The 18,017-nt window shown below is 41.9% G+C and overlaps 1 protein-coding gene across 1 annotated transcript in view; it reads right to left on the bottom strand.

Annotated features, from left to right (window-relative positions):
* The window catches only part of LOC104159508 (EH domain-binding protein 1-like), a gene marked incomplete at its 3' end in the record, with an annotated part of 48,569 nt that extends 30,970 nt beyond the window's left edge, over positions 1-17,599 (bottom strand). The window contains exons 1-5 of the mRNA XM_009697434.1: positions 17,594-17,599; positions 14,770-14,917; positions 4,683-4,810; positions 1,839-1,977; positions 1,582-1,688 (exon numbers count right to left, since the gene is read on the bottom strand). Of these exons, the coding sequence (XP_009695736.1) occupies positions 1,582-1,688; positions 1,839-1,977; positions 4,683-4,810; positions 14,770-14,917; positions 17,594-17,599 (528 nt within the window). The remainder of the gene's footprint in view (positions 1-1,581; positions 1,689-1,838; positions 1,978-4,682; positions 4,811-14,769; positions 14,918-17,593) is intronic.
* Positions 17,600-18,017: the final 418 nt, after the last annotated feature.

Raw genomic sequence — 18,017 nt, forward strand, 5'->3', positions numbered from 1 at the left:
TAAATCGGGACCCCCCACCCCAGCAAAATGATTTCATGCTTCATCTGCACTCTGTAAAGGATGCAACTAAAATCATTGTCTTTTGGGAACAGAAAAATATACAGGCTTTTTTTTATGAGGCTTATTTCCCTACTAGAGGCTCACTTGTTGCCGTGTAAGGGTCTCGGATACTTTCAGCAAATGTTTTCAATTGTTTTTCCGTAAATCTGTCTGAAATATCAACTCGGCTTCATACTCAGGCAACAGGTATAATAATCACATCAGCATATTATTTCAAATAAAGACACGTTCAAAGCGAAGGCTAATGGCATGGCTGAGCTCCCAGGACCGGTAACGAGCACAGAACTTTTGAAACCTGGGGTATCTGAATTTAAGCACATTATGCCCTCATTAATTTGGTCCTTCTCTTCCTACACAACAGCCAACAGTATCAGCTCTATCGGAAACCCCTTTCCAATCTGCCCTATAGCCAGAAAAACAACAACAACAAAACTCCCTGAGAGCAGTCCCTGAAGAAAAAAAAAAAAATCAACCTGGGGAGTAGAAGTGATGTGCAATACCTTGCCTTTCATCAACTACAACTAATGGAAAATAGTATGAAAACTTCCCTAATGTCAGCGTGCATAGCTGTTAACAATCGTTATTAGGAGATGAAAAGAAATGCTGTGTCAGGCTGAAATATCCCAAGAGTTCACGTGTATCATCTGCATATATAATGTGAACTTACTGTGCCAGACCTTTTCAGCTCTGCAAAAGTACAACCGGGCTAAAAATAACTCCGGCTTGTAAAAAGTTCGATGTTTTGGCATAGATACGACAGCGGTACAAAATCGCTACTCAGCTCTAGATTGCTTCAGCAAAAACGACAAATGTTTTTAGATAAATCGTGGAGAGCAACAAACGACCACCATCAAAGGCGGTGTTGTGTTTTCAGACAAAAAAAAATTCAGGTTAAAACTTGTTCTTCCTGCTTCTGTCCCGCAGCTGTCCATCAAAACCAGCTTTCTCCCTGCGGTCTATCAAATATTTCCCTCACAAATCAATTTTACACATGATCAGCCCATACCCCTACTGAGCTGAACCTCCCCGTTAATTAAGTGAAGAAATTACCATATATATTATATTAATGCAAACATCATTCAGCTAGTAATTCACGGCTGATCTGGATAATGGAAAGGTTGAACACCCATTAACCCAAGCCAACAAAATGGGTTGGCTGAGAAATTCTAGCAGGTCTCATGTGACTCTTCCCTCTAACTGCAGCTCTGCGGTATCTGCTATTGTAATAATTAAAATCCTCCCGGTAGATCAATACTGGAATCTCTTTATGGGAAGTGCCCTGATGGAAATGTCTCAAGGAAGCTGGGGCTGTGGAACTCTGAAAAATTCATTTTTTTTATCTGACAATTATCACCACACTGCAGACTAATTCAACAGTGCACCCCTCTCACTCTGCTTTGAATGCACTGGAGATTGACATCTAAAAAAACCTAACATCTCATTTTAACAAATAAAGGCACTATTTCCACATACAGTTTGGAATTATCAGCAATCATGAAACCAGACAAAAAATTAATATACATTAAGCACTTCATCTTCTGATGGCTTCCTCTGAGTCTCAGTTATCGCAGCCTTCTCCTCATTTCCTCTCTTTGTATCTTCCTGTATTGATCTCTGCCTTTTCATCTCTTGAAAAAAGGGGAAAGACATGTAAAATTATTATAAAGCTTGATATTTATGTATTGAAATGTGGACTTACATTATCGGGTTTTCATATATTTATTGTTAAATATTATTCAATCATAAGATGGGAAAACAGGTTTTATATTTTCTCCTACCTGGTCTGCTCTCCACGTATTGACTGAAAGACTGGAGCTGAGTTTTTCTGACGGCCGAGTCCTTGCTGAACACAACGGGATTTCTAAACCGTTCTGCTGCTTTTTGTAATCGCTCAGCACGATGTTCCTCTGTTCCATTCTGCTAGGGAAAAAAACCAGACACACACCAGTTTCTTTTGTTTACAAAGGGGAAGACGGGCATTCGCAAGGTACGTTGCGGTGAGGGGACAGGACGCAGCTTTTGCAAAGAGGATTCACAACTCGGGCTGCAGTTTGTATAGGATGGAAGTATCAGCTGCGGGAAAAAAGGAGCAGAGAGATTAACTTTTCCTTTTTTTTTTTTCTTTTTCTTTCTTTTTTTTTTGTTTCATGTGTGGTGGCAAGGACTGGCTTTTTGCTACGTGGGCACCCTCCCGCAGGACTCCCTCCTCACTTACCAGCCAGCCCTATTAATTGTGACCGGCACTTGCCAGCGATGCCGATTTTAAAGGAAAAATCGCTCCTTTGCAACTTTGATTTGCCAAGCGCCGTGCGTGCTGCTGCCAAGTAGTGGCGTCCCTACCCCTGAACGCGATCGCTATCGTTATAAAAGCGTGTTGCCTTTAGCCTCTCTCCCTGCCCGGTAAAGAAATCTGTCGTTTTCTGTAGTCCCACAGACTTGTACGACAAGAAGAACTAGTTTCTAATTTTATGCCCATTGAGATAAACCACTAATGCTGGATGAAGGCTAAAAGGTAGGATTATAATACTACCCCACTGAACTGCATTTCATCAGCTATAACTTTCCAAAGCCAGATTTGTAAGTAAGCCCTTTACAGCTAAGGAAACTACAATTATCTTTTCCAGGGCTTCCTATGTTAATACTGGTAACAAATTCAAATGATTCTATCAACACGAAATATCCCAGAAGACTGAACCACCGCAGTGTGTGGAAACTGCAGATACCGAGGTGCTGTGTACCAAACAAATATTTCATTTTATACCTAATCTTTTATTATTTTTATTAAGTGTTTTGAAAGTAAATAGGGAAAGGCTAAGATGCATGACTAATAGCTAAGCCTGCTGAATGCTGAAACTGGTTATCAAAAGCTACCAAGACTTTGCCCTTCCTCTGCATTGAGACAATCGGTAATGAGGGAGTTCTCCAATGGCCCATTCTCTTGCCTCAAGGAGGCCGGGGATACACAATCCCCAAGGGAAGGTAACAGTTTATCCTTTTCCACAAACACAGAATGCCTCATTTAGAAACGTGTAAACTGCATTTTATTAAAAACCAAATCCACCTCGGTGCCAACAGCTCCACGAGAACAGATGGACACCATGTATTCCTTAGACCGCCACCTTCCAACTCCTCCTTCGAAAGACGCGCACAGAGATAAACTGTTAAGTTGCACCTTTTGTGGGAGCACCTTAAAAAAACCCCAAAAACCCAACTCCTTCGCAGAAGCTTTTTTGAAAGAGAAATACCGTTTTCGTCAGGTTAGGTGATACCAAATTACCCTGCGAGGTGGCCTGGGTGTCATTTGTCGAATTAAGCTTTTTAAAAAAAAAAAAAGTATTGCTCATAGCCCCTGGACGACTTTTCAGTTGCACTAATCGGGTGGTTATGATTCTGGTTAAATAAAAGGTGGGTTCCCATTATTAGCACAGTAACCATCTGACAACCTAAACCAGAGTCTTTACCAAAATAAACAAACATGACTAATTTTTTTAGGCCTGGCAACATGCTAAAATATCAGTGTGATTAGCCAGTAAATCCCATTTTAAGAAACCTTTTTATGACTGGGGACTTCTGCCACTTTACAAATGTATTCCTCTAAGCCCACTAATTCAGTTAGCCTTTTCAATCCATTGTATAATTCTTGGGCCAGCTTCATTTTGCATTAAATCCACTGCAGAAAGCTAAATTGAACGCAAAAATCAGACTTGATCCAGGCTTCCTTTTGTTCAAAGATAGAGACCGAAAGTCCTCTGCTGCTGCCACACACTTTCATCACCAATTTATAGGAACCGACAGTGTAAGGGAAAAGCAATGAAAGTCATTGTTTTGGGACTTCAAAGCATCTCTGTATCTGGGGAAGGAAATCCTTTCAGTCAGCAGTGCTTTCCCCACAGGCTGCAGGTGGGTGAAAAGTTATACCCAACTGGAAGTGCCCCAGAGCCATAGGGATATTAATGACATACAGGGACTATTTAAAAAAAAAAGAAAAAAAAAAAGGTAAGAACACAAGGGATCTAATTAAGAAAATGAAATGGAAAATTGATTGGTGTGCGCTTTATGCTGAAGTGGTGAACATTAAGAATAGGCAAAATGACCGCATACACCGCTTACTTGTGTCTATTTTTCTCAGAAGCACTCGTCGTCAAGCACCCGAGTATGTATGTATGCCTTTAAAGGGTACCACGGCTTAATTTTAACGGCGAAAAAACAGAGAGTCAGGCTTGGGAGGGAAGCAAATCACTGGGAGTCCAATCCTGCTCCCGTGAAAGTCAGGGAGAGTCTGGCTGCTGGCTGCACCAGCAGCAGGATGGAGCCCGTGCTGCACTTCCAATGTAAGTGACAACCCGAGCAGTCAGAATGGAGAGATGCTCCTCCTATCTGTTAGTGTTATGTTAATGGCAAGGACCAAGATCAAAGAAAAAAGAAAAAAAAAAGTGAAACATGTTGATTACCCAAGAGGAAAAACCCCAGCGCATTACAAACTACGCAACTGCGCTGCCATCAAGATTTTCTGCGTTTCTTACTGTGAAGGATTTGATAAGAAATCATTTTCCTCCTCACAAAGTACAAACCTGAAATCGGAACACACAGGTACTGAGACAAAAGCATTAATCAAAACTTACCTTAATGTCTTGCTCTGAGCTATCAGTTACAGCTTTCTGAGCAGCACTGGAGAGTGAATTTGCCACCTGTGGCTGAGCTTCTAGGAGCTTCTTCAGCTTCAAATCCACCAACTTACTGTTTTGTTCTGCTAAATATGCAAATACCACATACAACAGAGTGAGATGCATTTAAATGCAGAGTCGCTACAACAATGTAGCAATTTAAAAGGTAGATTTAATTTACTTTGCTGTCATTTCAAACTAAAAAAGTAAAAACCAGAAGGAAAATTATTTTTTTTGCGATTCAGATTGGCATAGATTTTTGTAATGTACACAGATAATTCCTAAGTTTTCTCAAAAAATATACACAGCACTCAGCTGAACAAGTAAACATGCCTGAAGACAGCAGATGCAAACCACAGAAAGCAGACAGTGTTTAAGTTACTCCCAACTTATACATACTTATACTTTGGTATAAAAACACACTTAAACAGCCATTTGTTTTAAGATGACAGGTAACAATTGATCACGTATTCTATGTACTGATAACCCCTCGAGTTTATCAACTACTAATTCATCCTAAGGCTCCTTAGCACAGCTTCTCAACGTTAAAATTTCAGTATCAAAAGAGACAGCTTTCTAGTAATATTTTACTATGATTTATAGAATATGTTGAAGCTGGGAGAGCCGTAAAACACTTCAGAACTGGATCGATGGGACAGATTCAGAGTCTGCCGAAGTCCCTAAATTTTTTTCATCAGTTTTAGCAACTTGGATCAGAGCCCCAAGAAATAATAGTTGAGAATTTTACCTCCCAGTAATGCTCATTCTATACGTGACCGTTGACTATACGCACTTGTAACACACCCACACCCAGAGCTACCTACACATACACACACGATAAGGAGAAAGGTGTTAGTAACAAACGGCAGCGCAGCTCTACGGGGCGAAAGCAGAGTAACGCTGGCGCAGAAGCCCCCAGACGTGGACTCTACATGCAGCACCACGCGAGAAATCGCCCCTGAATTGGAGCGAATGCAGCATCCCCTGCGTATACTATGCACGTACATCTGGGCTCTGGGTCAAATGCAGAGAAAATAGCGGTCGGTATGTTTTTTTATAGGCACAGCCGGAGTTTTTCACCGCGGGCTGGTGACTTGTAGCCGGTGTGGGAGGTGGAGCCATGGCCGTTCTGCCACACCGCTCCGTCCAAGGTTTGGAGCGCTCCAATTCATGCTAGCCAAAATATTGTTGGCGTGCCGGCAACCGAATGATGCCTGCCTCCAGCAGCAACGGGCTGGGTTGGGTTATGACGAAGGATGGTTTCCCTTCCCTCTGGCACACCCAGTCAGGGTGTCCTTAATTGAGGCTCACATGTAAGTACATGCACGTTCTCGTGGGTTCATACATAAACACCGTGTAATAACTATGATATAAGAGGTTCACATTTTATCAGATACATTCACAGCAGCCTATGGCGGTAGTACTGACAAATACAGACAGATGCAATATTGAAAACCAACAACTGGCAGCAAAAATTTTAAAAAAAAGTTTTCTCTTGATGAGAGAGATGGGAGGGACTAAGATTCAGCAGGGGACAAATTAATTAAGATGGGGTCACTAATGATCCCAAATGTGAAATGTCCCTTACAGTTTTGCCTTTAGGTGCTCCCAGGAGATTCAGCCTTCATTGGAACTTGGTATGAATTGGCAGAATTCCACCAAAATCCATGTACACTGATTTCTATCACAGGATTAGACTGCTTTCTGTATTACTGCCCATCCTCTTCCTTACTCAGTTGTACCTCTGGCTACTGTGCAGACCGAAGGGTAAAATGATGTCCCAGGTTTTTTTTCCAGAATGTCTTCCCATGGTGGAGATGAAGCATAGGGTAGGGGGTTTGTATCCCTGAGAAGGTATCTCTCAGGAAAAAAGGCCCACAGAAATAAATGTTGGTAAGTCACTGGGCCTATGTGACAGGAATATTCATTTACTGATTTTTCTATTTCTCTTAAAATGAACCAGTATTTATTGGAAAATTATTTGATGGGATTCTCCTCTAAATCAGCTTCATTCTAATGCTGGAAACACTGAATATATTTTCTTATTATTTGAGGATTTCCAAACACATAATTAAAAAAAAAAGGACGTGACTCAAATCTTTCTCATTCAAAAAAAGACTAGAAAGAAAAGTGCTACATACACACGATTGTCAGTTTAATTTACAAAGAGCAAACACTAAATGAAGTGTTTTGATTTAATATATTATGGGCTACGCACTTGGGTCCAGTTGGCACGGGCAGAGAACAAACTCCTTCAGCAACTCTCTGCGAGCAGAGATGGCCCTTACTGATGGGCAATTACCTCGGCCTCTTCGAAGATCGAGCTCCTTTTGAAATAAGCATCTCCCTTGTAAGACTCAGGAGATATTTATCATCATATTTATCACTCGAACTCCAGTTTTGATTGATTATTTTTGAAAGGGGAACTACCACTACTATGACTTATTACTTCCCCAGCATGCAATGTGATTATAAAAGCATTTCTACAAGAACATGAACGCTTTTAAAATGCGTTATTAAAAAACCCAACCTATTATTTGAACATCGTAAAGTAAATAGGGCTAATTCCATTCAAATTTATACCTCCATGCTCCCACTGGAACAACAACGTATAAATACAAGAACTGGTCCTTGGGAGGGAACCTGAGGGCTACCAAGTCTACACGGACACAGAGAGATGTTCGCTCCTCTTCACCGCGCAGCCGGGCCAAGGCGTCAGCGCAGAGAGCGGCCGCGGTACTCACCAAGGCGATCCATCCCTCGCTCCTCTGGCCTGCCTACCTGGCTCTGCTGGGACAACCCAGGCAGGGCGATTTCAGGTGGCTCTGCTTGACAAATCTGGCCTGGGGTCCCCTTCCCCATCCGACAGCAAGAGACATTTAAATCTGCCATTGTTGGAAATAATGATTTTGTTGCCGATTTTAGATTGCAACTAAACACGAATGCAAAATATTCAAAAAGAATAAGCATTAGGGTTTAAAAGATCTGAAAAGGCACAAAGGAATAAGGCTATGACAGAGAGAAGCAGCACATCAGTACTTATATGATGATGGAGCGTTAGTCATGCAAAATACACAAAATAGCCATTGTTTAAATTACCCGTTGAATCAAGGTCATTTTCTAGGTTAGTAAGCTCATCTCCACCTCCAGTAACAGAGCATTCAGGAACCTCCTCGTTAGTATCTATCTCAATATTATCCTCATCCTCATCTGTAGGAACATACAGCATTAAGGTTAGTATTTTCTTATGTACATGCACCACATCACTTAAAAAAAAAAAAGAATGCTTTAGAGAACAAGCTGACTTATGATAAAAATGCAAATCGTTAAGTAAGTCTAGAAGGAGATTTCACTCTGTCCACTCGTGGGTTTATCTTTAAACTGATGCAATTCAATATACACACAGGGGGCTCCGCTAGAAACTCCTGCTACAATAAAGGTAGAGTCTGGCTTCAGCAGCGGCTCTTCACTGTTCTCGGCACCAAATCTCCGGCTAACTCTGAAAAGCACACATGCTTTTCCTTATAACTCGAGTCAAAATAATTTCCCCTAGGCTCACCAGCACTCTGTGACGCAGAGGGGGTGCTGGAGGCACCCACGGCAGGTTCGGATGGGTCTGGCCAAGAAGGACCTGGGAGCTGTGGTCTCTTGCGAAAGGCAGCAGCCCGGGGTGCTGAGCTCCCAGCTCGGTGAGCATTGCTGCTCCTTGCTTTGCAGAAGACAGCACAGAGCAGCGGTCAATGTACCGTGCTTAGGCGCTGGCGTCTCCTACCACTTCTGATCCGAGGAGGAAAACTACCCCCTGAACATCGCGCTTAGCAAGCGCTGGCCCCAGGTGTAGCAAGAGCTCGCTCACCGATTGCTGCCTTACTGCACCACTTTGAATCAGCATTGTTTGTAAGCTACATACATTTTAAATGAAATAATAATTGTAATTATACTTTATATTTTTTATGGGATCTTTCTACCGAGTTTCTCAGAGCAGCTTATGAATATCACTTGTAAATGAGCCCCATAATGTTTTATGAAGTAGGTGATTATTATAATTACAATTATGAGGATGATGTAGGCAAATTATGGCACAGAAAGAGTAAGAAAGAACCTGAGGAAGATCAAATAGCAAGTGCTGAATTGTGTAGCAGATCCCCCAAAAAATCCTGACTCGCATTTTCAATACAAATATATAATGAAATTAAAGTCCATAAAAGCTAGATTAGTACTTTCAGAGCGTGTAGCTGCATTGTATTTACTCACTTTTAAGTCTCATATCAAACGCTATCTACGCTTGTTCAGACTTATATGAACATTTTTTTCCTACATATCTCTGCATGCATGTAAAAATGGCAAAAAAGAGAAGGCTGGAGTGTGTCTGGAGAAAGAAGATGCATATAGTAACTAAAGGAACTTTAAAACACTTCACAATAGGAAAAAATACTAATTATAATTACAGGACATTGGTACATTCAAACGCCATATTAAAAAAAAAAGATTCTAAACATAGTACCAAGATGCCATAATCCTGAATGCCAGAGGTTCGGGGAAGTTTGGACCAGGATTGACGCCGATCATTCATCATCTGTCTTTGAAATACACTAAACTTTATCCCCAGACCCAAAGTTTGCACTTCAGGCCCACACTGTGGACACGAAGGTCATACAGTTGTTTCTTTCCTTTACCTCTATCTCTACAGTCGCTATAATTCCCATTCTAGGAGCCTGTTGGCTTTTTTTATATGTCTGCTCTTCTTTTCTAACCAGCTGCTCCCTCAATTCCTCTGTAATTAATCAATGTCTTTGGCAGACCTCTGCCAATTCAGAGTAAGGCTCTTGCTGCGACAGACAGGAGCAAAGACGTTTCCATTTCAGTGTCTTATTCAACATCTGTTGCATGTAGGACGGAGCAGCAGCCTGTGAAGTAGGACCCCTCCGTTTCGGCTGACCACCACGACTTCCCCTGGGCTCCTCTCCACTAATTCTCAGTGGTCCCTGGAAGCGTCAGCTTTCTTCCAAACTGCCCCAGCTTGAGCCAGATGGATGGAGAAGAGCATCACTCCCCAGCCAAACCAGGATCTGCGACCAGACCTGGGACCTGGCAGATGGTGCTTCAGGTGTACAACTGGGTGGGCAGAAACACTCCGGACTCTCTGCGACATCCTTTCTGTTCCCACTTCAATTCACACAGATGGTTCTTCCACATTTGGAAGAGGTGGAAGAGAAAGAAAGAGGGAAACCGAATCCACCGCGAGCCTAGAGGCAGGCAATGACTTTCCAAAGCCCCCGAAGAAGTCAGCTCGCAAGGTCAGCTCACAAGCACCAGTCAGCCAGCAGGATGCTGGATGTGTCAAAACAATCTAAACAAGATGACAGGGTTTAAGACTGCTGCATACTAAGGGAATGCTTATATTAGATTATTTGATTTTCTTTAATTTAATATAGCAAGATGAGATCAGAGGCACTGCCTTTGACACCACCATTTTAGGTAACAAAAGAGATGGGAATGTCGAAGACACCAGTTCCTAGTGTCAGATAATGACCCGACCTAGTATTTAATTTGAAGTTGGCAGGCTTCGACTGAATATGATTATCAGGACATTTACACTTTATTAAAAAAAAAAAATTCAATTAAAAGCATTCATTTGAAGTAATTTCAGAAATTTTCAAATATCTTTCAAAATCTACAGATTGCTTGTTTTAAACTACTTTAGGGGTTTTTTTCCAGTCCAATGTTCTTCCAGTGTATTAAAAAGGGAAATGTGTTTAGGGAGCATGTTACAACAAGATTTTGCAATTATAAATGATAAAAGGAACAACATGACGAAGAGATAACAGATATCTTTTATGAAAAGAACAAATTACTAGTGTGAAAAACTTAAAGCACTTGGTCTAGAACCAGGGCACGTATTTAGAAGAGTACTAAAGAACTGCTTCCTTGAAAAGGATGTAAATGCGGATCCTAGGAAGACAGCAAGGCTTTACTGTGTTGTGAAGAAACGAACAAAATTAAAGATAAAGGATTAACTCAACAACTACACAGCACTGACCATTACCTACACAGCCTGGACTGCAGTCTGGGCTGAAGAGAGCAAAATAAGAATCTTTTGGAACCAAATGGAAACGCCAGAATATTGGTGGAACAAAGATCCAGAGGCATTTTACTCATGTGTCTTACTATTCGGATTAAGCTCAGGCTTAATTTGCGGTTAAACTGATATTCTCTTGACTTGGTTTAAGCTTGTCCGCATGTGAAGGAGTTGCAGCAGACTGCATCAATTTCTAGATGAAAGTAAAAGGGAACAACTTTCAGAGAGAGGTAAGAGCACTGATGGGGGATGGATCACATTAGAGGGAGAAGCATACGTAAGCTGCCACTGGAGTTGCACGAACAGTACTTGCTCTTTAGGGAAGATGCCTCCGCCCTCCAGGATTGTCTCTGGGAGATCCTTCAGGCTTGTGGATATTCAGATATTTAGTTTATCCACTTTCAGGTACAGAGTTCACTTTAAGGCTACAGGACGTGCCAGGAGCATGTGAACAGCAATAAAGGAAGCAAAGGTGGGGAACGGAAGAAGTGCAGAGTTGACATACTGCTTCAGCGTACAAGAAATCAGATGTCAGGACAAGAAAGTACAGCAGTAACTGCCAACAGATAGAAATACTGCCCATTAAAAATATTAAATCGGGGACTTAACACTGTTTTATGAGTCAGAGACTAAGCATGATGAGTAAGCCGGAGCTACCACGTACATTCCCTCCAAATCACTGCCTCAGAAGTAAAATCTGTAACATACCCTGAAAACTTTACATGTACAAGTGCAATGCCATGCCAGCTGGCTCTCTTTGGTACGTTTTTTAATTGCAGTACACCTTTGCAGCTTTTGTTCTTAATTCCAAAATTCTTGAAAACTTTTTTTGTCTTACAATACATCTGCATGCTGCTTCTCCTGTGTTTTTCCCTCCCTGCTCCTCTAACACCACTTTTCTGTGCCGTTCTTGTGTTCATTCTTTTCTCCCTGCCCCGCCCCCGCCCCAGTTTTGCCTAATTTTGGCACTTTTGTCACCAAAGCCTCTTCACACTATGCTTGTCTTACCCCCTGTCCTCTCCATTGTTCCCTGCCTCCGCTGCCTTCTCACCACCTCCAGATCCCAGCCACAGCCTCACAAAGACGCCATCTCAAATGAAGGATGGAGATGTGCCAGAGAGTAAAGAGAACACACTACCCAAATCCCAGAAGAGTAGACGGGTCTCCCACTGCACGGGGACAATACCTAGATAAGATGTCAATTCCTTTGTCCCGTCGCTGCTGGGAAAAGGGAGGATATTTGAATTCCTATCTCGATACTGTCCCTGGACCCATCTCAAGGCATTCGCTTATCAGCCTGAAGCTAGTAGGACATCTAATAAATTTGAAGCTGCCATCCCAAACCCTCTGGCAGTTGGCAGGAAGAAGTATTTTCTGTCTCACATGCCAAATAACCTATGAAAAAGACTGGATTTTGTAGCAAAGGACGTTGCTTATCCAGGAAAGTTTCAACTTACCATAGGCATTGGAGTTTTTCAGACCATGATTAAATAAAGCCTTTTAACAGAGAATGTCGCACCAGTGCCAAGGCATGAAACTCTGAACGAGCATACAGAAACACTGAAAGAGATCACATTTTCACCTACAATAGCGAGCAAGAAGTTAGTCTTTAAAAACTCCAAAATCCCAAAGCTGAAACGTCTCTTTTTTCCTGGAATAACTGAATTGAGAGAGAGGAAAATTATTTGGTACACTCCCTTTTTGTAAATTAAAACGTAGCAATCAATGCAGAAGAGATTAATGAAGCATAATGGACAAGAGAGCTCGGAAGACGTAAGATGTTACTATAAGCTTGTCTTGGGCATCGCATAGGGAATACAGGACCATACACTGAAAAAAAACTACTACATGTGAATGCAGTCAGGGGCAACCTTCAGAATCCAGCGGCAATAAGGAGACTATTAAATCCTCATTTTTGGTGGAAATCAAAAAATGAAAAAGACTAAACCCAGAAATAATTCTAATTTATTTGGTTTATAAAGTGTTGGTGCAATTTCACAGAACTACTCCATTTTAGAAGAATTAATGCCTTGAGCAGAGATGCAGTGCGGCACCTGACATTACCAGCGGTGTGGTAGAAGCACATGGAAGATGTGCCATGAGGAAAGCTTTTGGAGAAGAAGTAGAAGGAAACGCTATCAAATGCACACTGATGTGAAAAGAGCAAAGAGGAATAAAAGGAGACAGGGAATGAAAACTGGAAGTCCAAGAGAAGTTCAGATAGTTTGGCTGAACTACTATATGAACGAAGACAAATCAAGGTAGGAATTATAAACCAAGGAGGTAACTCAAAGCACACGGAAAAGTAGAAAGCAGTGAAATTGTTCTACCGAATAAAACCCAACAGGTATACTGGTGACAACTTTACAAACTAGTTGTCATCACTACTGGTACCGTCTCCTCCTTTAACAACACTGCAATTCTCTGAGTGCATATGCCATCTTTCTATATAAATTTTTTTTTTTTTTCTACTGGTATCGTCTCCTTTAACAACACTGCAATTCTCTGAGTGCATATGCCATCTTTCTATATAAATTTTTTTTTTTTTAATGTATATGCACAGTGCACTGTTACCTCTGAGACTGTTTATAACCTGAACAATGAGCAGGAAGAGCAATGGCAAAATTCAGAGGAAAACAAGAACAGGGAAGGCCTCATCCCAGCAAGCAGCATACCGGGATATTCACCAACAGCACAAGGGCGTCACTGCGACAAATCCGGGTAACTGCTATACAGCCGAGCCCTCGGGATATGCCCAGAAAGTGTACCTTTCTTGGAGGGGAGAGACGGCAGGAACAGCTACGTACAGACACGATAAAACAGTGAGGAGGAAGTAATTAAATAACATAGGGTTGGGAGTCATAAATTGTGAAGAGAGATGCAGAACACCATAATCTACTTAATATACAAGAATTGTGCCGTTTTGCTCAGCCTGTCTTACTCCCTCCCCACCAAGGACATAATTTCCCTATTTATCACGAAGGAGAGTTATGTTGGCAAGCTTGGTTTACTGGGCAAAGAGAGGAAAACTGAAGACCAGACCCAAAGGGAGAGGTACAACTAACGGCTTTTCTCTTTGGTGTTAAGTGGAACAGAAGTGTAGGGTTTCGGGTGCAACAAGTCTATATTTAAACATACATGCATGTAGTAGAGAAGAAAAAAAATACTGTTGTATCTACATGCAGTGTGAACATAAAGCTGGATTTTCCTGACACTTTGGCTTACAATTACGTGTTAGTATGAGAAACACAATTTCCCCTTAGAATATGCAGAAGACACTAAAAGAGCAAGAAGCCTGTACCGAAACGTGTGCTCAGGACCCATTTGAGTTTGAGTGACACTACATTACCGCAGCTCGTAGCACTGGCAGGTATATGAATTTTAATGACATTTCAAAGTCAGTTTAATAACATTATAGCAATATTACAACTCAAATCTGTAAAGGCAAGTGGTATGTCAAAAGACTGCCATTTAAAATCAAAAGGCTGTTGCCCCCACCTCCCATGGGCCGCCTTTAAAATTCTCTTCCCCAGCAGTCTTTTGATCACATTTAATACAAAATAAAGTTTCTTAAGTATTTCTATTGTTGTTTTCCCCCACAATTATGTCCACGCTCCCATATAAAAAAACATATTGAAGAGATTTTAACCAACAATCATAAAATCTAAAGAACGGTGGGTAATGACAAATCTGTAAATAACAGGGCAACATGAGCTACTTGTTCACATCGCATCTTTTTCTTTCCATCGCATACACACTTTTCTTTTAACTGTTGGAAATTAAGTGACACAACGCTGATTTAGGAAACATATCTACGGCCAGGCCTTTTGACACGTGCACCTGATGAGCAACAATTTGAAGTGTGAATTTGAAGCAACGGTTTGAAGTGTGAATAAAAGCGATACCCCAAAAGGTCTCTGGTTTCTAGGTTGCCATAGGAATAAGATACAAGGTTCCTCAGCTCACCTCCAGATGCCTTTGACCTTTCTTTCAACTTTTCTGCAGCCATTTCACTGTAGCTAGGAAGTTCTGACATCTTCACTCCAGATCGAGCTTCTGCTATTAGCTGACGAGCTCTCTCTCTCAGCTGCCGACGCCGCTCTTCATCTTGCTGCTAAGATATATTGAACAGTTGCCAACTCAGTAATTGACAGAAATGCAATTTCATTCTCAATCTGATCATCATGATAGTAACTGGTTTACAGCATGGTGCTTGGCCCACATTATAAATAGGATGCTCGATATCAGTTGGGTGTCACACCATGATTTTTAAAGACATCCATGAATCAGATTTTTTTTTTTAAAGCGTTCCCCAAATTATTAATGCATTAGAAACCTAATTATTTGCAATCTAAAGCACTGATAAATTATGTTCAATAAAAATACCTTGATGAAAATTTTCAGACACTTTTGTCTCCAAGCAATAGCTACAAAAAGTTTTACCGTGGCTATAAAAATGGATTCAGTAAATGGAATTACTTGTCTGAGTAATATTCTCTCACAGAGCCGAAATGAGAAGCCAGATGTTGCTCTCGGTTACCCCAGTCACCAAGCTGACTTCAAAGCATAAAGCAACATCGAATCTGAGGCATGGAAAGGAATCTAATCCTTCGACTTCAATTGATACACCTTTTCTTTTAAAAAAGTAAACTAATGAAAAGTAACGAAAGAACAATAGATGCCAGGGCAGATAAGACTTTGCATCGCTTTAAAACATCCTACTAGCGGGGCTTTGGTCAGTAATTAAAGAGACGGCACTGGAAGCATCCCAGGTAGTGCTGTCCCAACTAGCTCAGAAGCGCGATTCATATTTCAGTGACAGAAATGAGCAAAGTTCTACAACATGAAATTTCAGAAAAGACTAACTCACCATACTAAAGTGTTAATAAAAAGACGTGTTTAAACACATCTGTAAGAATCCGTCAACCCAGAACAGAAACTATTTGAGTTTTCACCTTAAAAATACGATTTTTTTCAACACCGGGACCGTTTTCCCCCTCCCCTCAATATCAGACATGCTCCTAAGCGCAACAAAGTCAGCATTTGGCTTTAAGTCGAGCCTGCGGATAAGTTCGGCCCATTGACCTAAGGACCAGGGTAAAACCCAGGTAGGGGCAGTTGACCCGACCGAAGTGGAATCCAACCAAGTCCCTAATTTTGGAGAGCCGGCCTGGCAGCCCCCCGCCCCCCAGCCCAGGGACTGAGCATCCCACACCTGCAGATGCTGGAGAGAGCTGCTCCTAAGCGCTATTTAGTTTAAGCAATCATTAATAAAACGAGCGCAAAATACTAATTAGGTACATTTTACCCATTTCCATGTAAATTGTTTGTTTGTAGCTATTTACTCAGCATTGTTCTCGGCACAATAGAAAAAATGCAAATGACTGAATCCGAATGCAGCCCTAATGGGACTTGCTGTTTATAGCCATTAGCCCAGAGGTGTGCTGTAATTCAATCCTCAAGCAGCGAGATTTAGCCTCATTAACAGCTTGCATGGGCAGGTTACAACTCATAAAACCCTACAGTAAACAAAGTCTATGGACACAGCGCAATATCTTGTCCCTGAGTGACAGAGCCCTATTCCCTATCAGATTGCCTTGGTTTGCTTTTCCCCTACCGCCCTTCCCTGGCGGGCGAGCGGGGCGGTGGGCGCAGGGCATCGCTCGCCTTCGCGCCCCTCCGCCTCCCGCAAGGCCCAGAGCAAAGCTCCAGCAAAAACTTACTGGGGAGAGCCAACGGGAGAGCTTCCCCCCCTGCTCCTACGCACTGTAACAGATCAATTTAATTTAATTTCTAGCCAGCCAACTGACACGGCAACCGATTTTGTTTTGACCCGCAGTATTCGGTAACATTAATTACACGGAATTTTACACGAAATAAAACTGCTCAAATCTCTACCATTCGTAATTCCCAGAACTTGTGGGTTTGATTTAAAGGACTTTTAAGAAGCGATGCGCAAAAGTTATATTAAGATTCCCATGGGGTTTAACGTCAAACAATTTAATCTACTACAGCACGCGTAGTTTACAACAAGGCCAGTTACGTGTTGGTGACAAAAACGCCCGGAGCTGAGCAGGTCGAGTCCCCCCCTCCCGAAAGAGAACTTGTACCCTCAATTATTAGCATAGTCATTAACATCCCGGGGATCTCCAAGCAAACACTGATTATTGTGCCTCGTGTTTGTGCTGATTAAGCCAACCACCACCAGCCGATAAGAGCAAAACCAGCCTAGGTCTTGCTTAAATTCAAGTCGGGCGTTTGAACCCTTGGCTACTGAGCTGGGCAGAGGAAACGCTGGTGGAAGCAGCAACGAAACCCAGAGCAGAAAAAGCAGGTGGGTTAAGTTTTGAGGCGCAGAACAATTACTAAACAGCAAATCGACCCCCTAGATTTTGGAAAGGAAAGTGCTCGGGAGAGGTATGCAGCCATGAACCCAGGTATTAAACAAAAAAAAAAACCCCACAACAACAACAACAAAAAGGAGACTGCACCAAGAACAGACCGTGCGAGCGCACATACAGGGATTTTCTTTTTCCTGGATGGTTTGAAGAGAAAACTCAGTAAAATCTTTCACCCTCTGACATGAACCTGACATGCCAAAGAGACATTAAAGTTTGCTCTGTTATTTTCCCCCAATTACTTTGTAATGGTCTAAAGATCTGCCACGCGGGTGCACAGCGAGGAAAACTTCACCATTTAAGGACAAACTCTTCAAGAATAAGTAATGTAATTCCTTGTTTCCCTCCTATAAAAATGTATTGGTATGCAATTTTTATATTTCACAGTTCACCGACATCTCGGCAAGCTTTCTTCCACTGCTTCAATGGTGCTACTTTTAATTTTATCCTCCTTAGTCCTAGTAATTAAAGTGATCAGCAGTGGCATCCCAACGGCTTTGACACAGCTACAACCCCCTAGCAGACTCCGGCTTTTAAGGGGAAGGGGAAGAAAAAAAGGACGGGAGTTTCATTTCACTGGAACAAGAAAATCAAGCTTCTCCAATCCTCAACTTTATCCAATTGTTCTTTCAGCAGCCTTTGGATCTTAAGAAACAACGAAAAATGGCTGCCGTTAGGGGGTCCTTTTTGTACTCGCCGCAGACGGCAATGACTGACACTGCTTTGGCCAAAAATGATGCCGTGGATTTGGGAAGGTGAATTCGAATGTGAAACGCTGGCGGGGCAGTCCCCGAGATCCGTACCCGGCCAGCGACG

The sequence above is a fragment of the Cariama cristata genome, unplaced genomic scaffold (genome assembly GCF_000690535.1).
Source record: "Cariama cristata isolate BGI_N322 unplaced genomic scaffold, ASM69053v1 scaffold17193, whole genome shotgun sequence".
Lineage (NCBI taxonomy): Eukaryota > Metazoa > Chordata > Aves > Cariamiformes > Cariamidae > Cariama > Cariama cristata.